The sequence below is a fragment of the Crocuta crocuta genome, unplaced genomic scaffold (genome assembly GCF_008692635.1).
Source record: "Crocuta crocuta isolate KB4526 unplaced genomic scaffold, BGI_CrCroc_1.0 scaffold152, whole genome shotgun sequence".
Taxonomy (NCBI): Eukaryota; Metazoa; Chordata; class Mammalia; order Carnivora; family Hyaenidae; genus Crocuta; species Crocuta crocuta.
This window is the reverse complement of record NW_027528798.1, coordinates 3,967,110-3,987,882: the sequence shown is the minus strand read 5'-3', so window position 1 is coordinate 3,987,882 and position 20,773 is coordinate 3,967,110. Positions and strand designations below refer to the sequence as shown.

At 51.0% G+C, this 20,773-nt stretch overlaps 3 protein-coding genes across 6 annotated transcripts in view; 2 read left to right on the top strand and 1 right to left on the bottom strand.

Annotated features, from left to right (window-relative positions):
• Window positions 1-826: 826 nt before the first annotated feature.
• On the bottom strand, window positions 827-12,663 carry CES2 (carboxylesterase 2). The gene is made up of 12 exons (XM_077755529.1): window positions 12,547-12,663; window positions 7,211-7,415; window positions 6,179-6,320; window positions 5,340-5,473; window positions 5,002-5,260; window positions 4,512-4,610; window positions 4,111-4,251; window positions 3,914-3,994; window positions 3,519-3,663; window positions 2,964-3,104; window positions 2,403-2,469; window positions 827-1,968 (listed from the first exon to the last, which is right to left on the bottom strand). Exons 1-12 carry the CDS (start codon window positions 12,620-12,622, stop codon window positions 1,797-1,799), a joined length of 1,662 nt encoding a protein of 553 aa, XP_077611655.1. The 5' UTR covers window positions 12,623-12,663; the 3' UTR covers window positions 827-1,796.
• A 734-nt stretch (window positions 12,664-13,397) lies between these two features.
• CIAO2B (cytosolic iron-sulfur assembly component 2B) lies at window positions 13,398-15,559 on the top strand. Of its 4 annotated transcripts, XR_013333064.1 has the most exons (6): window positions 13,598-13,793; window positions 13,947-14,024; window positions 14,271-14,396; window positions 14,856-14,901; window positions 15,085-15,174; window positions 15,351-15,437. XR_013333064.1 is itself a non-coding variant. In XM_077755488.1 (5 exons), exons 1-5 carry the CDS (start codon window positions 13,650-13,652, stop codon window positions 15,370-15,372), a joined length of 414 nt encoding a protein of 137 aa, XP_077611614.1. In that variant the 5' UTR covers window positions 13,398-13,649; the 3' UTR covers window positions 15,373-15,559. The 4 variants fall into 4 exon arrangements, 3 of the variants coding, with proteins under 3 accessions (XP_077611614.1, XP_077611612.1, XP_077611611.1); XM_077755488.1 differs by lacking the exon at window positions 13,947-14,024 and having other exon boundaries at window positions 13,398-13,779; window positions 15,351-15,559; XM_077755485.1 differs by lacking the exon at window positions 15,085-15,174 and having other exon boundaries at window positions 13,602-13,793; window positions 15,351-15,559.
• A 3,749-nt stretch (window positions 15,560-19,308) lies between these two features.
• RRAD (RRAD, Ras related glycolysis inhibitor and calcium channel regulator) overlaps window positions 19,309-20,773 on the top strand; it is a 4,450-nt gene continuing 2,985 nt past the window's right edge. Inside the window, exons 1-2 of the mRNA XM_077755465.1 lie at window positions 19,309-19,365; window positions 19,965-20,094. Of these exons, the coding sequence (XP_077611591.1) occupies window positions 19,309-19,365; window positions 19,965-20,094 (187 nt within the window). The remainder of the gene's footprint in view (window positions 19,366-19,964; window positions 20,095-20,773) is intronic.

Below are 20,773 nucleotides of genomic sequence, written 5' to 3'. Positions count from 1 at the left end.
GACTCTGTATCTCTCTCTCTCTCTCTCTGACCCTCCCCTGCTCACACTGTCTCTCTTTCTCTCTCAGAAATAAATAAAACATTAAAAAAAATTTTTTTTAAACAACTGGTACTGGGAACCCACCTTTAGAAAGTATATTGTGTGTCTGCAGGGCTGAAAAACATACAGAGGCATGCATGCTGTGGGTGTTCAATAAGTGCTTTCAGGATGCAAGAGAAGCATTATGCACCAGTCAGCATTTACTAAAAGGAAAGCCCATTCCCTCTCCCTAGTTTAAGACAGCCCAGGCTTAAGGTTATCCTTGTCTGTTATCTGGTGGCTGCTCTGAAGCCTTCAGGCCCCATTTCATGAGCCTCTGTGGTTGGGCTTAAATGTAGTGGAGGGAAAGAAGGGGAACTTCCCTGCTGGAAAATCTAGTGTGTGGAGAGAGTAAGTTGGTCAGAGGTAGGGGCATAGCAGGACTCCCAGGTCCATGAGAAGAGGGATACAGCCTCTTAGTGACAGAGAAAAAGTGCTTTGGTGGAACAAAGAGGCAGAGTGAACATAATTTGGTATCTTTGCATGCTGAGATCAAACACTACATAACACAGGGTTTCTTTTGGGGGTGGGGGAAAGAAAAGTTTAGGGGAAGCAANTTGGAAGGAGAATTCCAAAAGGTAAGAGGAGCCTTCCTTGGATGGAGAGGCCTTTGGAAGTCAGGATACAAGAGTCTCTTCTCCTGGGCTTTCTGGCCTCTCAATCTTACTTCCAGGAAACATCTCACAGATAAACATTTTCCTTCATGGATGTGCTACAATCCTGTAAAGTTTGGGTGTCACAGTACCACTGAGAATAAAGGCAAATTTCGGGAGGCAGGTGGCTGAGGGACCCGCCTGGTTCTCCCAGACACTGCACAGCTGGCCCAGGCTCTGGGGGCCCGTGGAAAAGCTCAGGCCTTCTTCTTACAAAAAATGGAGTTGGTCACCTCGGTGGGCCACTGATAAGTGAGTGAGTGGGTGAGTGCTGTGTGTTTAAATGTTTATTTATTTTTAAGATAGAGAGAGACAGAGCATGAAGCAGTGGAGGGGCAGAAAGAAAGGGAGACATAGAATTTGAAGCAGGCTCCAGGCTCCGAGCTGTCAGCACAGAGCCTGATGCGGGGCTCAAACTCACGAACCGTAAGATCATGACCTGAGCTGAAGTCAGACACTTAACTGACTGAGCCACCCAGGCGCCCTGAGTGTTGTGTTTAAATGTCAGTGATAGATGACATACAGTCTAGGGGATAATGATGGGGACAGGGACTTTTACATTCTCAGTAAAAGCCTCGGTGGTCAAGATCTCAGAGCCCCTGGGCTCCTGGCATCCAGATTTTCTACTGACTACCTACAGACAGGAGAGCATGGGGGGGCGTGTTGAGAGCCAGGTGTGGGTAACATTTCCCAAAGCCTCCTCCTTCAAAGGGAGAGGAGAGGGAGGGTGGGGACGAGGTAGAGGTGAGGAAGAGGGGGTGGGGCCCCAGGCTCAGTGGGGTTTGCGCTTCCATTGGGGTTTGCCCATTCACGGCTTTATTGGGGGATTCACTGAGTATGTCTAACATGAGAGGATGTACAGCAGGGGCTTGGCAAGTAACATCATGCAGTAGGCCCTTAATAAATGTTTGCGGGCAGGCTGGCTGGAAGCATGCATGAATGGCTATGTGAATGAAGGAAAGAAACTACTAGCTCCTCAGTACATATGTGGGGGCACATCTGGCAGACCCCCCCCACTTGCATTCAAGCTCACCCCTTCACCCCCTGACCCCCAGACACAGGAAGTTACAGCTCTGTGTGCTTCTCCTCCGCCGCCATTTGTTCCTGTATCTTCGTCCAGAACTGGAGCCTGTGGGCCTTCAGGGCTCGGCTCACCGTAGGCTGCAAGTTCAGCTGCAAGTATTGCTCTTCATGGTCGAACATGGGCCAGTGGGGCAGACCCTTGCCATTGGGGTGCCTGTAGACATGTCACTCTGAGCCCTGCTGAGCCCAGACCTGGCACCCCAACTGGAGTCAGTCAAGGCACCAAACAGGCTGAGTGGGCTTGGGGAATGACGGGGACATTTCTAGACTTAGGAAAGAAACTACCTCCCATTAGTGTCAGCTCCACCAGGGGACAGGGCAACCTGGGCTGTTTTTTCCCTTCCCGTCAGAGAGCGGCTCTGCGGGTAATGTGGCACTGTCACCCTCTCTTCCAGGTCACCTGGAGATGGACTGAGTGCTCGGCACCCATGAGGCCCCTCCCTGCTCGTGTGGGTCCTGGAGCTAGGGAAGGAACCACCATGTAATTAAGGATACCTGTAAGCTAATAAGGCACAACAGAAAAGGGGGACCCTGAATGGGTTCAAGCCCCCACGGCCCCTAGAGGTTGAGGTGGGTATGACATCTCACCCATTTCGAGCGAAGTTAGCCCAGTACTTCATCATCTTCTTGCTAAACAGCTCTTCTTCCTCAGTGACTTCAAGTACAGCGAGCAAGAGGACAAGGGTCCAGGTGAGCGCCAAGCCCAGTCCAGCGCACGGGTCAGCCCCCACCTCGCTCGCCAGCCCGAGTGCAGCCTTTAACTGGCTGCAGCCCTGCCCTCCCAGGCATGTCTCTCTGCCCACTCCCCCCACAGCCCTTGGGAACCAGGCCCTCTCCCCACCCAAACTAGGCTCCCCTCTGTCCTAGGAGTCTCCCTTCTTCCTTCTGACACTGCAAAATCATTTAAGGAACAAATATGCCTTCCAAACACCCTACTCTGCACCCATGCCAGGCATCCATGGTTGAGGTGGGGAGAGGTGGAGGGAGAGAAGGCCCCAACCAGCCTTTCTATCTGTAAGATCTTGGGGCCTGAGTCTGTCCTCTCTCTCCTCTCTGCAGTGAGGGCTATCAGCCTCACTCAGGGACCCAGCCAAGGCCTGCATTCTGAGAATGAGGAGTCTATGCGGGACCCTGCCCAGGAACACTCACCACTGTAGCCTTTCTGGAAGGCAGTTCCAAAGACAAAGAATATCTCATCACCATGGTCTGCCCTCACGTGGGGCGGCTTGATGTCCTTGAAGAAGCTGGGCCGATGCTGGAACTCATAGAAGTAGACAGGGGCATGCACACCTAGGGGGTGGAGTTGGACACAGGCCATGATATGGCTGTCCCTTCCCTGGGGCTGTCCTGCATTACCATGGTGACAAGATAGATAGGTCCAATGCTGGTTGGAATCAACAATGGGGTGAGGGAGCTGCTGGGAAGGACCTGGGTTCAAATTGTGACCTGGGCTCAAATTGTGTATGGTTTTAGGTAAGTCACTGAAGGTCACTGAACCTGTTTCCTCATCTGTAAAATGGGAAAAATATCTGTCTGTTAGATTAGCCATGAGGATTTACTGAAACAAGGGACATCACGTGCCTGGCACCTAGGGGCCCAATTAATAGACATGGGTTGGGATCTGGACACCAGTAGACCCTGCCAAGGACCTACAGCTTCGAGCTTCCCCCTTACTGGTCTGGCCTTAGTTACAGATATACTCACGCTGAAAATTGGCTACTTGGAGTGCAGGGATCACGAACATAATGTCTCCAATCATCTCATGGAACTGGACCTGAAGGGTATGTGGGTCCGCACTGTCCCCTATGTACTCCTCCATCAATAGGTCAACAGACTCAGGAGGCAACACCTATCCCAGGTGGATCAGAAATAGTCAGGTTAGGCAGGCTGGTGGCAGCAGGGAGGCAGCAGGATTCGGGCTGGGGAGACCCATCCTGGGATGGTATAGGGAATGGAAGGAAAGGGCCTAGCACAAGGGGGACCCCTCCCTTTGCTCATGGGAGACAATGCATGGACATGATATCTTGGAGATAGGTCTCCTCTGTCTCCGGACTGGAATAAAGTCCCTCTTCATTGGGGCAGGACCTCAGAAGCCTCACCAACAATGCCAACATATTCTGCAGAGTAGCCTTCACAGTCTCTCTGTCCATTTCCTTCTGGTTGTCAGAGATGGCAAAGGCCTGGGTAGTGGGAGAATCTTAAGCTGAAGATAGGATGGGCCTAGATAGAACTATAAGCCCAGAACCCTGTCCCCCAAAGGTCTCCTGGCATCTGGGAACTTGGGGCTGAGCCTCACCGAGGGGATGAGCCAACCGTACTCATCGTTGTTGACACCGATAATGCAGGGGACACGTTGAAAGTCAGCGGAGGCCAGCAGTTCCTGGGGGTGCCTGGGCAGGAAGGTCCCATCCACCATGCCAGGGATGATCCTGAAGTGCTGAGAGGGCCCACAAAGTCAGGTCCCATTTTCTGATCCCTTCTGAGTCCCATTTACCCCTTCACAGCTCATCTGGGACACCCATACCCCCTCTCTAGGAGGTCCTAGAGCTGGCTTAACATGGCCTGGCCTCAACTTCCTGCTCAAGGCTGCGAGGACAGCAATGTGTGAGATGGAATAACTTGCCCAGAGAATGTAAAGGATGGGCTCCCCACACCTGTCAGTCCTTTCCCTTTATACACGTGTCCACTCAGCCCAACCTCATTAATGGCAAGAATCTCCTCTTCACTCTTGTCCCGCAGACATTTCACCAGTGCCTCTGAGTCAGTCTGGCCACAGGCAGATATGTTGGCCACCATCTGTAAGGAGACCAGGCAGGGGCTGGCTCATGCTTCCAGGCAAGGGAGAATGATTTGCCCCAGGTTCCAGCTGGGGGCAGGTATACCACAAATCTCTCAGATATTATGTGTGGATTCAGAGGTCTTCACCAGAAGGGCCAGCCCACCTGCCTAGATGGTCCTGCCCACAATGGGGCCCCTAGGGCAGCAGTTTTGTGGGCCATAGAACATGCTCAGCCTTTGTGATGGCAGAGGTCTGTGGATTCTGATCCCTTAGCCCCTCAGCAATCCCCTGAGAGATGGCAGTTTCCCAGGTGCTCTGATGGCAGGGTAGTCCTTGTCCTCATTTAACAGAGTAATGGAGGCTGAGAGATAAGAGATGAGGCAGCTTCCCACAGTTGGGGTTACTCACCATGGAGACCGCATCAGATGAGCTAGCAATGAGGCTAGGCAACAGGGCCACACCACTCTCCATGATGGCACCGTGGAAGAGTCCTTTGGACATGGGGGACACGACATGTGAGGACACACTTGTGCCACCTGCAGACTCGCCAAAAATGGTGACACGGCCAGGGTCTCCTCCAAAATAGGCAATGTTTTGCTGGACCCAGCGTAGTGCAGCCACTTGATCCAGGTAGCCCCAGTTGCCAGTTGCATGCTTGTCTCCAGTGCTGAGAATGGCAGGGACAGGGATCATGGGTTGTCCTGGGTTCACTTAGCCGGCATTGCCCTGCCTAACCCCAGTCTCACCTGAAGAAGCCTAGTACACCCAGGCGGTACTGGATTATGACCACCACCACGTCCTCAAAGGCCGCCAGTGCAGAGCCATCATACATGGAAGCCATGCCGATTACAAGCCCACCCCCGTGGATCCACACCAGCACCTGGAGAAATTAAAGCACAGACACCGTGTGGCTTCCAGCCAGCCCAAACCCCACTGGGGCTGCTGCCTAGACTAACCACCACTTTGGCTCTGTCTGCCTCACCACATAGATAGAACTCAGGCAGGACAGGGTGGCATCTTCATGACCTGGGCTGAAGGTGACCCAATTTCTATCAGCAAAACTGGGCCTCATCCCACATATACATTAATTAAAAGTTTCTCCACTCTCAGGGTGCCTGGGTGGCTCAGTTTAATGTCTGACTCTTGATTTCAGCTCAGGTCATGATCTTGGCAGTTTGTGGGTTCAGGCCCCGCATTGAGCTCTGCATTGATAGTGCAGAGCCTGCTTGGGATTCTCTCTCTCTCTCTCTCTCTCTCTCTCTAATAACTAAATAGACAAATAAAAAAAGTTTCTCCATTCTCATAGATCAATGGATATAGCACCTGAGTGGGTCTCCTGGGCATGAGTTAGTTGGGTGAGCCCAGGACCACAGCTTCTGACTTCCAGGAGCAGTCAGCATTCTGTGGCCCCATGCCCAAGGGTCAGCCCTTCATGCTGGGTATGAAGCACTCCCTTGGACCCACTAGTGAGAGGCTTCTCAACAGGGTTCACACCGCAACATGGCCAGTCTGATCTTGTTCTTTCTAATCTTCTTGCAGAAGAAATATCCTCCCACACCCCAGCTGGCTGGGGCTTGGCACTCACAGGCAGATTGGAGCCTTCCCTGGCATGGACTGGTGTGTAAATATTGAGGTACAGGCAGTCTTCAGACGTGGAGGTGGAAGGCAAGGTCACATTCAGCAGTTTCAGAGCCACTCCTTTTGAGAGAGTGATGTTCTGCAGACACCTAGTGGGGCCATACCATAGTCAAGACCAGATCCTGGGCCTGGATTTGCACCCTGCCTCCCTCAGTCCCACGTCCCCCAAGAACTTGCTCATACATGGTCTTCCCCTAAAACCCTTCTGCACCAAGTTACAAGCCACAGGCTCTGGGGAAGCTGTGATTGAGGCCAGTCTTCCAGAGAGGCCTCAAGGTTATAAGGGCCTTGGACACCAGTCCTCCCAAGGCTGGGAAATCTTGACTTTTGGGGGTCTCTGTGAGAGCCATGGGTTGCATGTGTTGACATTCACCACTGTCTCCTGTACTCAGACAGGCTGGGAACAGAGGAGTAGCCCACATGTGTGCTGCCTGCTTGAATGGATATTAATTTCTCATGAGAAGAGCAGTGGGACATCCCTCATCTCAAGTCAGACTGTCAGGGAACCTCATCACTCCCACATGGTTCTCAGTTGCAAGAACATACACATGCCCTTTGGCCAATGGCAGCTGGCCCTGTCACCGGCACAGTAACTGCACACCATGGGGGTCCTCCACTCCTCAGGGATCTATAGTATCTGCTGCTGGAGTCAGGGGTTCCTACAGTGTTCAAGGAGCCAATGCAACCTCTCCTGGAGACACTTTCCCTGATGGCAGAGAATACTTGACGTAACCAGGACCTAGGCAGATCTGTATCTCTGCTCATCCCTTCAGCACTTGGAGCTAATGCCCTTTAAGTGCCAACCCCTGAGCCTGGGAAAGTTACTTTGCCCTTCCTTGCTCATGGAAAAAATGCATGTGGGGATCCATCAAACTCAGAGGGGAGATTGGCTGTGAAGGCTTAGATGAAACGACAACTGCATCCTGGCCCAGAGTACCCTCCACCCCAGAGACTGGAGCTCCTTGGACTTCCTGCTTACACGGCTGGGTGGAAGGTCCCATCCTTTACACCACTCCAAGATTCAGGGGGTTCAGGGGGTGCAAATCGCAGTGGCCCTAGAGGTGGCTTAGCAAAGGGAATTCCCAGGAAGGTGTGGACCCCCACATCAGTGCCTTTCACGTGGACGAGGCTCCCCCGCACCTGCCCCGTGTGTGTGGTCCGGATGGGGCTGGCAGCGTCCTGGCCTGTGAACAGAGAAGTGGACATCAGGATTGAGTCTACCAATTAGTTGCCCTCCCAAGCTACCGAGGCTGCTTCAGCCTGTCTTCAGCCATGGGACTCTGATCTACAAACACTTGCTTTACAAATTTCCTGCCTTTAGCCTTTGTGTGTCTACCCTCCCCCCAACTCCTGCCCATCCCCCCTCCCCACTGTCCTTGCTGGGTCTGGCCCCAGCCTCTTCTACCACACTCACTGAGGCTTCTTGGAACTTGGCACCGTGGTTTAGCTCCAGGAGCTTCAAGCAACGGTCACATTAAGGTTGAAGGGGTGAGAGTGTCCTTTCTGCCAACAGTGTGGGTCATATGAGGCAGTAGAACTGTGACAGTTGGACACTCAGGCTCCTGTGCTTAGGGATCTCATGCTCTAGGTGTCAAGAAATGACGTAAAGAAAGCATCCTTCAAACAGGGGCACCTGGGTGGCTCACTCAGTTAAATATCCAACTTCAGCTCAGGTCATAGTCTCACGGTTTGTGAGATCAAGCCCTACATCGGGCTGTCTGCTATCAGCACAGAGCTCTCTTCAGATCCACTGTCCTCCCCCCCACCCAACCGCTTCTCTGCCCCTCCCCTGCTCGTTCTTTCTCTCTCCCTCTCTCTCAAAAAAAAAAAAAAGCATCCTTCAAACAAAGTACTGATGTTATGAGGAGAGGACAACCTGTCCTACTATGGGGATCAGGGACAGAGGAAGTGACTGAAAGTTACCTAACACAAGGGGCCAAGCTGATATTCTTTTTTTTTTTTTTTAAATATATATATAAATGTTCATTTTTGAGAGAGAGATAGAGTTTGTGAGCAGGAAAGAGGCAGAGAGAGAGGGGCACAGAGGATCCGAAGCAGGCTGAAGCCGGACATTCAACTGACTAAGGCTACCCAGGTGCCCCCAAGCTGATATTCTTAACACACCCAAAGAATTTCTACAAATGAGTAAGAAATATGCCAGCTGCTCGTATTTGGTGAAAGAATAGGAAATGGTAAGACAATATATTCAGAGAGTAAGGAATACAAAGAAATGGCTCATACACCCATGAAGAAATGTTCACCTCAATCATGCTAAGAGAAATGTTCATTGAAATCTCACTGTGATGTCAATAACTTACTTTGTCACAGAAAGCAAGATAATCAGACAATGTATGTTTTCTACTGGAGGTCCATAGCACTACGTGAAGTAGTCTTGCCCCAAAGCATAAAGCAGAATGTAAAATTTAAATCTGGTCAAGCCTTGAGAATATAAATGTATGAATACAAGTTGACAAGCATACTGCAGAAGAAGAAACAGTTAAAAGACACCATACAGATATAATTAGTGAAGGTCAAACTCTAGGATACTCTTCAGAACAACTAAATTGGTTTCTTCAATATAACAGTGAAATTACAAGGAAAATAAAAGAAAGGCAGAGGAAGATGCTGAAGCTTAAAAGAGATTCACATAAAGAAACGGATAATGGGGCTCCTCACTGGCCCAGTCAGAGGAACATACGACTCTTTATCCTGGGGTCATGAGTTCAAGCCCCGTGTGGAGTATAGAGATTACTCAAATAAATACAACTTTTTTTTTTTTTTTAAAGACTGATAATAACAAATGTTGGTAAGGATGTGGAAAAACTGGAACCTTCACACATTGCTGGTGAGGAGGTAAAGTGGTGTAGATGTTTTGGAAAACAATCTGGCAATACTTCAAAGAGTGAAACATAGAGTTACCATAAGACCCAGCAATTCTACTCCTAGGTGTAAACCCAAGAGAATTGAAGACATATGTCCACAGAAAAACTTGCGCATGAATGCTCATAGCAGGATTATTTATAATAGCCAAAAAGTGGAAACAGTCCAAAAGTCCATCAGCTGTTCAATGGATCAATAAAATGTATCATATCTATACACTAGAATATCATTCCAGCAATACAAAGAAAAAAGGACTGAACATGCTACAGCATGGATGAACCCTGAAAACCTCATGCTCAGTGAAAAAATTCAGCCACAAAGGATCACATATTGGATGCTTTCAGTTATACAAAACGCCAAGAATTGGCATATCCATAGAGACCTAAAGCAGATTGGTGCTTGCCGAGGGCTCAAGTTGGGGCAAAGGAGGAATTGATGTGGTGAACTCTGTGAATATACTCAAAACCATTGAACTGTACACTTGAAATGGGTGAATGGTATGCTATGTGAATCATGTCTCAACACTGTTATAAGAAACACATCTACAAATTTCCAAAGTATGGACCTTATTTGAATCCTGGTTTTTAAAAAATCTGTAAGTACTATTTATGAGATAATACAAAGTAAGAACATTTGGCTAGATACTTGATTGCATTAAGAAATCATGACATTGAGGCTCAGTTGTTAAAGCATGTGACTCTTGACCTCAGGTTTATGAGTCTGAGCCTCACGTTGGGTATAGAGATTATACCCAGAGATTATTTAAAAATAAAATCTTGGGTATCCTGGGTGGCTCAACCGGTTAAGCATCTGACTTCGGCTCAGGTCATGATCTCGTGGGTTGTGAGTTTGAGCCATGTGTCGAGCTCTGTGCTGACAGCTCAGCGCCTGGAGCCTGCTTCAGAATTCTGTCTCCCTCTCTCTCTGTCCCTCCTCTGCTCACGCTCTGTCTCTCTCTCTCAAAAATAAAACATTTTTAAAAAGACAAAAAATTTAAAAAATCTTAAAAAAATAAATCATGATATTGGTGTATGCCTATATATTTCTTTTAATAGGAGATTAAAAATCTATACATGATATAATATCTGGGATTTGCTTTTATTTGAAGAAAATAAAAGGAGAGGTGCAAAGGAGAGGTGGTAGTCTAGACAAAACCAGGTTGCTCAGGTCTTAATAATTGTTGAAGGTAGATTATGGATATAGCAGATCTGTTAGATTATTCTACCACAGACTGGAAGCCGTTTGATGCCGTGTGGCTGACGGCAGCCCCCAGACCTTGGGGTGCAGGGAGGTATCCAGTCAGGCTTCCCGTTCTCCTGGTGTTAACTTCACTGGCTCCTGACTTCCTGGAGCTTCCCCTACTGCAGGTTCAGGTTCTGCTTCTGCAGAATTTGGCCAGTCTGAGCCTGGTTCCATAATCAAAAGAAAAAAACAAAACCCCTAAACAACTCCAGGGATCTATATCACCTACAGATCAGAGACAACAGGGGATAGAGGCCTTAAAGGTGGACCCAGAAACTGAGTCCTGAAAGCAAGGAGGAGCTTTTCAGGATGGGCAGTCACACCACTTCCCTGCCTTTCCTCATGCCCTTCCCTTCACTCTGAACAAAGGTCATTCCCATTTCTCCATCTGTGGCAATCCTGACCATGCACCTCCTCCAGGAAGCTCTCCTGGGTTCCTCCATCACAGCTCAATGCTTCTACTCTTGAGCCCCCAAAACCCTTATCAAAGAGTGAAAGGACACTCTTTCATAACGACAGTGAATGCAGTGACTTCAGGTTTGAGGACAGGGTTGTTGGTATTGTGGAGGATGCCCAAGGGGGCCTGGGCCGAGGGGAAGTGGCCATGCCAGTGCCTGCCCATCACTGATTTTTGCATGTTCACTCAGGTTCTCCCGCCAGAGCCACCTTTCCCTTCCCACACTGCCTGCCTACCCCCTGCCCAGATCACCTATCAGATCAACGTGGATCAATATGCTTGATGCCGTATTGTGTGGATAAGGCCAGAGTCAGCACTCACAGGTGCCACTGAGGGCAACTGAGCAATGTTTTTCCAACCAAAGGCCCACCCCTCTCCCCAGTAACATGCTGCCTGCAAACATTTCCTTGCCAGGTGAGCTATCTGTCCATGTAATTCTCTGAGGTCACTGGCCTCCAACGGCTGAAGGTTGTTATAGCAAAGGATGCAATGTTGAAATGTCCCTGATTAGAGGCCAATTACATCAAGGATCCTTGAAGAGAAACCGTTCCATGAAACAGTATGAGGAAGCACTACCATGTATAGGCATAGGGAGTTCATCCCCTGTGTCAGGAAATAGGAAAGCTGGGTGCCAGAAAGGGAGGGCGTTTGTGGCCATTTATGTGAAAACCAAGGATGTATGCATACATCCATTCTTCAGTAAACTCCTGAGCAGTGTGTAAAACCCCTGGGGACCTTGAAGGAGCCAGAACGGGATGGGACAGGAAAGGGTCCGACATGTCATCTGTGCCCTTTTATGGCTTGTCTATTATTTCTTTTTGAAAGTGGGTCCAATCCAAAATATTAACATTTTTAAAGGGAGGTGTCAGCAACACCTAGCAAATCATCCTGCTGGAAGGTCTTGGTGACCTCTGAGAGCCTGGAGAACAGCTGGTAAGGGTAGAAGTGGGGTGGGCTACGGAGAAGGGTTAGTGTGGATGTCTCGAGGGCAGATTCTACCGGAAAGGGGCAGCATAGATTGGCCTCGCAGATAGGGCCATTTTGGGTGAGAGGATCACGCTGGCCAGAGGGGGCAAAGGAGCTGCAGAGGACCCAGGCATGATGCCAGAATAGCCTAAACTATTGGTAACGGCCGGTAGAACCCAAGGCTGACACAAAGTGCGATCACCTTTCCTCGGGAGGCCAAGAGGTGCCCTCACTCTAGGTGAGTGCATGGGGCAAAAATGACACAGACAGCCTCTTTGACAGGCTTCAGGATGCAGAGGAGGGGGCTTGGGCTTGTAGAGCCAGATTCCCCAAGGGCCAGTAACCTTGACTGCGGCCCCTTTGGAGGGGCCTTCAGTGGGTGCCAGGATGCTTTTCTGGCCAAGGACACAACACATAAAGCCAAACCGCATCAGGAGTGTAATTATTGTGGTCAGCTCCACCACAAACATTAAAAAGAAAACGTCCCAAATTACGCCCCCCACCCCTGCCTGCCTCATCAGGCGCTGCTCAGAGCTCCTGGCCCTGCTTGCCCCAGAGTATTTTGTAACCTCAGACAGTCCCAACTCTCTGTGCCTCTGGGAGCTCATCCCTGGGGTTTCCAGCATTTGGTCTGGTGCAAGTTTCCTTCACTGTGGTTCTCCACCCGTTCCACCTCTCTGGGACCTTTCCTCCTGCAGCCTCGGGTCCTGACTCTGCAAAATCTGGGAGGTCCGACCCCCATCCCTTGCCGCCCGTCAAGGGAGCCTCACCCTGGCCCAGGACGAGGAGAAGCAGGAGCACACAGACCACGGCGCTCAGCCGCCAACGAAGTACGTCCAGTCGCATTGTCTACACACAGCACACTGCTGTTTTCACCCAAAGACAGCCCAGAGGCTTATCCAGCGGCAGTTCTGGGCTGGGAGTAGGCGGGGCAAGCTGGGGAGGGGAAGGTGGATCTGGCGGGAAAGCCTGACTGAACATGCAAAAACCAGTGACAGACAGGAACTGGCACTTTCCCTCGGCCCAGGCCCCCTTGGGCATCCTCCACAATACCCCTATGATACCAACAACCCTGTCCTCAAACCCGGAGTCACTGCATTCGCTGTCCTTTTAGTCATAGGCCTGATAAGGGTGCTAGAGAGTGGGAGCAATAACCTGTGATTGGGGAACCCAGGAGAGCTTTCTGGAGGAGGTTCACGGTCAGGATTGCCACAGATAGAGGAAATGGGAACGACCTTTGTTCAGAGTGAAAGAAAGGGCATGAGGAAAGGCGGAGAGGTGTGACTGCCCATCCTGAAAAGTTCCTCCTTGCTTTCAGGACTGTTTCTGGGCCCATCTCAAGGTCCCTCATGCCCCATTGTCCCTGATATAAGGGTCTCCGTGGGCCTCCTCTCTATTCAGTCAGAACCCGCCTTTTGAACTGCACACACGACTGTGGCATTATCTTAAGGCCAACCGCAAACCAATCTCACGCTCCCCTCCCCCGCCCCCCACGTTCCCCGCCCAGATCGAGCTCAAGGTCATTTATCTATTTGACAAAGATTTAAAGAGCGCCTGCTAGTCCAGGTGCTGGGGACTTGGCAGGGCACTCATGGGAGACCGTGGCCTCCGTCGTCCCACACCCTACGGGATCGAACGGCCAGCACCTCTCGAGTGGCTTCTCTGTGTATTTGCCGAAGCGGTCTGTATTTCCCCGGGATAGCGTACAGAGGGAACAGCGGCCACAGGTCCCCCCAAACCCCAGGTCTAGTACAGCTGGTGTTGGATGTCCCTCCAGCGACCCCGTCGCCACGCCACGCCCCCTACCCATTCCCCGGAAGTGCTCCGGTAAGAGCGGAAGTGCACGCCTACTGCCGCCGGCCGCGGTTTCGCGATGGTGGGTGGCGGCGGGGTCGGGGGCGGCCTCTTGGAGAACGCTAACCCCCTCATCTATGAGCGCTCTGGGGAGCGGCCGGTGACCGCGGGCGAGGAGGACGAGCAGGTTCCGGACAGCATCGACGCGCGTGAGATCTTCGATATCCGCCGCTGCTGCGCGCGGGCATGTTCGCGGGGGCCTGGGAGGGGCTGATGATGTCTCGTAGTTGGTAGAGATGTGTTGGAGCCAGGCATTCCCGGCACAGGGTTCTGAGTGGGTCAGGGCGCAGAGTGCCTTTTCCTTCACTTGCCACATCTGATTCGCTCCATCAATGACCCGGAGCATCCACTGACGCTGGAAGAATTGAATGTAGTAGAGCAAGTCCGGGTTCAGGTGAGTCATTCCCAGCGTCTGAGGCAGCAGGTTCGAGACAGTCAGAAAAGCTCAGCTGGGCATTAGGAGGCTGGCGTTCTCTCAGCTCACGGACTCCACAGAGGATCTTGGGAAGGGGGGGAGGGGATTGCTGTACCCATTGTATGGATGAGGAAACTGAGGCCCGTAGAACTTACACGACTTGCTTGAAGCAGCACACTAAGAAGGACAGAGGGCCTTCTCCTGAGATCTCATTCCCTCAACCAGGTGAGCGACCCCGAGAGCACGGTGGCCGTGGCTTTCACACCCACCATTCCGCACTGCAGCATGGCCACCCTTATTGGCCTGTCCATCAAAGTCAAGCTTCTTCGATCCCTTCCCCAGCGTTTCAAGGTAAATTGGAACTGAGGCCCAGGGTGGGACAGGGGTGAGCTTCTGCTACTGAGGAGGACATGGAGAGAATGAATATGGACATCAGAGTGAGTGCAGCAAGGAGCCCACCTAGCAGAGATGAAACTGGGAGGAGCCTTTCCACTTGAATGGGACAACAGGTATAAAGGCCTGAGCTAGAAAGTGCAGTAAAGTAGTGAGTGTGGCAGGAAGGGAAGAAGGAAGCTGTAGATAGATTTGGAGCAGGGATGGGGCACAGGCAAGCCTTTAAATCAACAGTACTCAGCCAGTTCTTTGGATAGAGATGACAGAGTGGCTGTGGGTGGGCTTGGGGCCTAATAGAAGGTCCAGAGTCCACAGTCATGATTAGGACAAAGGATCAGTGGAAGGTGGGATATGGGGGAGAGGGAACAAGGGAGTAGACAAGGATAAGTGCTTAGGCCCCACCTGTCTCCCTCCCAGATGGATGTGCACATTACACCAGGAACCCATGCCTCGGAGCATGCAGGTAAGCGTGGGCTGATGTGGAGGCATTGGCCCTGTGGCTTCCCCCTTGGCATGGTGGGTTGTAAGGCAAGATGGAAGGAGGGGGACTGGGCGGGTGACTTTTCATTAGAGGAGTGAAGCTGGCCTTACTTAAGTCTCCTGTACTTACCATGTTCTTCCATCCTTGCCCTTTCTTTCTCCTAAGTATACAGGACCAGGGTGTGTCAGACTTTATAGTACATGAGGCAGCAGACACGAGCAGCCAGGTGGAAGGGATCCCAATAGGGTGGGACAGGTATGGGCTCTGGTGGTTTGAATAGCTTGGTCAGAGCTTAGGATCCTGGGAAGGAGGTGACAGTAGGTTGGTGCGAGTGTGTGTATATACATACACACACAGGCTTAGAAGTGGGGTTGGCTGACAGGGTGGCCAGAGCCTGGCTTTGATCCTCCTTCCTATTCCTTCCTACCCAGTGAACAAGCAGCTTGCGGATAAGGAACGGGTGGCAGCGGCCTTAGAAAATACCCACCTGCTGGAGGTTGTGAACCAGTGCCTGTCAGCCCGCTCCTGAACCTGACTTCGCCTCCAGCCACACCCCGGGCTCATTGCCTTGTTTTCTTGAATCACTGACAGTGAGAAACTAACAGTTTGCATTTTGTAATAAATCCTTAATTTATATTAATTTCCCATTACGTCTTAGATTCTTTCATCTTGGTGGGGTCCTTCAGGGTTTGAGAGGAGTTGGTGATCATGAGTGCGAGTTCCTATACAGGCTGGGTTGATGAGATGCAGTTCATTAAAAAAAAAAAATTAAAACANAATGTTTAGAGAGCGGGGAGAGGCAGAGAGAGAGGGAGACACAGAATCTGAAGCAGGCTCCAGGCTCTGAGCTCTCAGCACAGGGCCTGACGTGGGGCTTGAACTCATAAACCATAAGAGCATGACCTGAGCCAAAGTTGGATGCTTAACTGACTGAGTCCCCCAGGCACCCCAAGATGCAATTTTTAAAAATTTCTAGGAAATATTNGGAACTTCATGGAGGACCATGGGGGAGAAGAAGGGGAGAAATGGTGGGGGAAAGGGAGAGAGGCAAACCATGAGAGACTTGAATGCTGAGAACAAACTGCGGACTCATGGGTGTAGGGAGTGTGGAGGGAGGAGATGGGCATGGAGGAGGGCACTTGTGGGGATGAGCACTGGGTGTTATATAGAAACCAACTTGACAAACTATTTGTAAAAAAAAAAATTTCTAGGAAATATTGGAAGTAAAAAAATTGAAAGAGTAGTGTAGTGAACAAAACAGTACACCAATCATTTATATTCAACAGTTCTTAACATGTTGCAGTGTTGGCTTTATGCAACGTAATATAACTGTATTTAAGAGTCAACTGCAGACACATGACCCTTCACTTCTAAGTACTTCATCCTGGTCTCCTAAGGGTAATCCTGTATAACCACAGTACTGTTATCTGGCCAAAAAATGAAAAATTCCCTAATGCCATCTAATATCCAATCATTTAATTAATTCCCCCAAAATGTCATTCATAGTTGTTTTTGTAGTTTTTTAATTTTTTAATTAAAAAAAAATTTTTTTTTAATTTTTGAGAGAGACAGCGTGAGCAGGGGAGGATCAGAGAGAGAGGAGGAAGACACAGAATCTGAAGACAGGCTCCGGGCTCTGAGCTGGTTGGCAGCACAGAGCCCGATGCAGGGCTTGAACTCATGAACCGTGAGATCATGACCCGAGCCAAAGTCGGATGCTTAACCGACTGAGCCAACCAGGTGCTCCTTTTTGTTGTTTTTTTCTTTTTAAAATCGGTCCAGTGAAGTTTCATGCATTGCATTGGTTATTAGCTCTCTTTAGCTTCTTCCAGAACTGTTTCCCACTCCCTATCTTTTAATCTTTATTGACACTGACTTTTTGAAAGTCAGATGAGTTGTCCTGAAGAAGTTCCACAGTCTGATTTGCTCCTTTGTTATGTTTCCTATAAACTAGAAGTTGATCGAGTTCAGGTCTGAGTTTATTAATGAGAACCTTGCCCAAGAGTGTTGTATGTACACTTTCGGATCCACCGGTAGCTGTGTGATGTCTGTTTGTCTCACTGTTGGTGACACTAGGTCTGGTTGGGCAGCGACAGCAGATTTTTCTGTGGAAAGGAACCTGAAGCACCCTCTCCAACACCCCAGAGATGTCTGTTACTCCAGGTGCTCAGGTATGGGGCTTCTGCCGCCCCTAGTCCTGTGCCCAGAACACATCTGTCACCAGGACAGACCCTGGGGCTTAGATCTGGGATCAGCCAGTTAGGAACTGTAATGCCATGATTGCCTGCCTCAGTTTCTTTCCCTGGGGATAAGTAGAGATATTAAGAAGCCTTGCCCTAGCCACTTCATCCCTGCGAAAGCTCAGGTGTGAGATTGTGGGCAGACTTCCAGAGGCTCTTTGAAAATCTGTTGAGGGTCTGCTGACAACACTGAGCCTGACCTGAGAGTGGGCATTGACTGAGGGCTTTGCATATACTACCCAGTCCGTCAATCCTCCACCCAGTCCTGTGTGGCAGTTGCTGCCCTTTATTATCCCTATTTCACAGGTGAGGAAACAAGCTTCTGAAATAAATTATTTATTCCCCAAGACCTCAGCTAGGGAGTAAAGAGGAACCCAAGCAGTTTAGCAGGTACTGCTCAATTAGCAGACGGTACTGTTGCCTGAATGGAAGGGCCTGTGCCTGCCCCCATGCCCCCAGCCCCCAATTCCAGGAAAGAGTGACTTCATCACCTAGTAACCAAGATCTGGCTGCTCATGCTTAGAGAGGTGAAGTCATCAGCCCATGTTGCCCAGTTTCTTCATGTGTAATATGGGGCAAAGTTGTGACAATCACTTGGGATTGCTCTGTGGAAATTTAAAATGGATCTGCACCCATTTCAGGTAATTTTCCAGGCAGTGTACCTCCCGCTCCTTTCCACGGATGAAGAACCTCAGCGCTCCAGAGAGGCATGGTGACCAGCCAGGGCCCCTCAGGCCCAGAGAGTGTCCCCAGCCATCTGTACCCAGATGTGGGTTTTACCATGTATATACCTCTGTACTGACATCCCCAACCATTTAAGGTGTCTGCGGTGTCTGTGTTCAGCTTGGAGGTGGGAAGTCATTGGGGAGGTGAGTGTCACTGAGTCATTCAGCTGGCCCTCCTGGAGACAGGCCATGGTGGACAAGGGACATCAAGCTGCTCATGTCACAGCTGGCATATCAGATAGTCCCTTGTCAGTCTTGACTCATCTGTGTGTGGCCCCTGGCTGCCTGCAGAGACACCATCTGTGAATCCTGGGCTAGTGCCCAGGCAACTTTCTGGAACTCCAGCTGTTGTACATGGGTATGAGATAGGGGTGGAGTTTTAGGTCTCTGAAGCCCTCTGTCAGGTGTGTCTAGCTCTGCTATTTCTGGGCTGTGACTTCTCAGGCTTGGGAACAACAAACCATAGCTGGTGAGATTGACCCAGGGATTAGAGACATGTATGAACATGCCCAGCTAAGTCGATTTGTGTTTATTGTCATGTACACAGCAAAAGGCCTGACACACAGAAGGTAGTTAGTACAGGTCAATGGGATGAATGAAGGAACTGAGCCTTAGACCAAAGGAACTGGGACATGGGAGCTGTTGTGTGGGTAGGGTTGTGTCCATTCATGCAAGGTAAATGGACAGAGGTAAAATAGCTAGCAAGTGGCAGAGCTGAGATTTGAAGGCCGGGCTGTCCTAGGTGTGTTCAGACTCACTTTGCTCCTTCTGGGCAGCCAAACTCAGCCCAGGGAGCTGGGAGGACCAGGAGGTGGGATGAGAGTAAGGGTGTCTCAAAGTCATGTCCTGCTCTTGGCTCCTGGGGCCCCTGGCCATACCTAGGCTTGTGTGTCTGGCCTGCTGGGAATGCTTGGGGCCTGACTGGCCTAATGTGGATGTAGTTCCCTTGGCAATGAAGAAACACTGCTGAAGTCAAGAGTTCAGATTACTTGAGGGGAAACCCAGCCCTAATTCCTTGCATGGCTCCCTGCTGGGAAGGGTCACAGCCACCCCACATACCTACCCTCTGCTGGACATTCAGGGGTTATTTTCAGTGGCAAGGTCATGTGTGAGGTGGGTAGAAGTGGCCATCCAGTCCAGCTGGGATTCCTGATGGGAAGTGTTTTGCTGGCTCTTGAGACTTGCGTCCTGACGGGAGGTTCAAACCACAACACACTTTTGCCACTGGACCTCATCCGGGAAGCCAGAGCCATTATGAGGTTGCCTAAGCCTTCAAGACCCCAGGGCCACAGGAAGGACACAAGTGAACAGGCCACCCCTCAGTCTAGCCCTTGGCTACTTTGGGGACATCAAGATCAGAGGGTCCTGCACAAACCCTCTCTTGCTTCCTTAGCCAGGCCCTCCACACTTCAAGGCCCACTCACATGTTGCCAAGGAAACTGATGCAGCAGCAGCCCGAGAACCCCACCCAGGTGTCCATGGCAACCTACAACAGCCCACTAGGATCCATCCATCCGTGATGTCACCTGAGCCCTGAATGGGTGCCCCCACCCCTGTACACTCATTACAATCAAATGTCAGAGTCTGATAGCAGATCCTGTCACAAAGTACCTCATAGCCTGCCTGCCCCCAGTCTCACACACCCTAGACATGAGCAGGGGGAGAACAGATAATTTTATAGCTGGGCATCCTGAGGCTGCGAGAGGAGGCAAGGCCCAGGAGTGTGGAGGCAGATCCAGATCTAGAAACCAAGCTTTCCCATAACATCTCCCCTCTGTGCCCTGGCACCCACCCTAGGTCTAAGGAGGCTGTGAGCTCTGGGCAGTGGTGGCACCAAGTGGTTGGCTAATTCCACCCAACCCCCCAGCCCCAGCCCTGCCCCAAGGGTACTCTACCCCTTGCCCCTCCTAGATGGGAGTCTGAACTTCCAGGCCCTGTCATATGCCCGGAACAGTAGGCCCATATGGGCCTAGAGGGAAGGAGAGAGACACTGAAGACTTAGAGTGGCTGGATCCAGCCCTGACTCTGGTCCAGTCCCACCCCTATCCACTCTTGCTGCCATCTGACACCTGTCTGCCAGGATTTCCCCAACTTTGGGCCACCTCCTGCCCAGAAGCAGAACGCCCAGGAACGGAACGGCCAGGAGCAGAAGGGCCAGGGCCAGGTATTTTTAGCAGAGTTGCTGGCAGCTGTCTGGAGGGTGCTGGGAGGTGAGGTGCTGCTGAGTTCATCCTTACCCTTCTCTGGGCTTTATTCCTCCCCGCAGAATCAAGTATGCACCTCTACCTGCAACACACTGCCAGAGCACCTCCCTTCCCTGACTCCTTTCCCCAAACAGCTCTCCACGCGCCCCCAGGGGCTCAGGTGGTGACACTAGCTCACACCCTGAAGGGCAGGCTCATCAGGTGAAACCTTCAGCTCCCCAGGGCAGGGAGGGGAGTAGGGAGGACTTGGTGCTAAGGCCAGAAGGCCAGATTTAGGACCCTTATATTTTAGCTCAGATATGGGCGGGTGGAGAGTGGGTGTCCTGAGCAGAGAAGGGTCAAGACTGTCCAGCCTGTGTTGGTCTGCTTGCTTGGGCAACAGGCCAGGGCTGGGGGAGAACAGAGGGAGAATTCGCTGTTAAAGGGCCAGAACTAAATTTTCCCTAGAGGGGAGTTGGTACACTTGGCCCTTCCGGTTTTCCCCCTTGACCTCACCCATGACGGTATCCCCAACTCCAAACCCCCTCCCCCTCATCATTCAACCTACTCCCCTTCCTTTTGCCTCCTTCAGTGAAGAAGGGTCTTCCTTCCACCCCAAACGCTCAGACCCTGGCTTTGTCTGCCGGGTCTGGTGGGGCGGGGACTTGGTGGGTGCGAGGTCCTGGGAGGGGGTGGGGGATTCCTC

Coding starts and splice junctions, on each gene's coding strand:
- CES2 (XM_077755529.1), bottom strand. CDS start 12,622: ATGCGACTGGACGTACTTCGTTGGCGGCTGAGCGCCGTGGTCTGTGTG. Junction 4,611..5,001: donor CATCTGATGCGGTCTCCATG/GTGAGTAACCCC, acceptor GTCTCCTTACAG/ATGGTGGCCAACATATCTGC. Junction 2,470..2,963: donor CTTCCAGAAAGGCTACAGTG/GTGAGTGTTCCT, acceptor CTGTACTTGAAG/TCACTGAGGAAGAAGAGCTG.
- CIAO2B (XM_077755485.1), top strand. CDS start 13,650: ATGGTGGGTGGCGGCGGGGTCGGGGGCGGCCTCTTGGAGAACGCTAAC. Junction 13,794..13,946: donor ACGCGCGTGAGATCTTCGAT/ATCCGCCGCTGC, acceptor CACTTGCCACAT/CTGATTCGCTCCATCAATGA. Junction 14,902..15,350: donor CCATGCCTCGGAGCATGCAG/GTAAGCGTGGGC, acceptor CTTCCTACCCAG/TGAACAAGCAGCTTGCGGAT.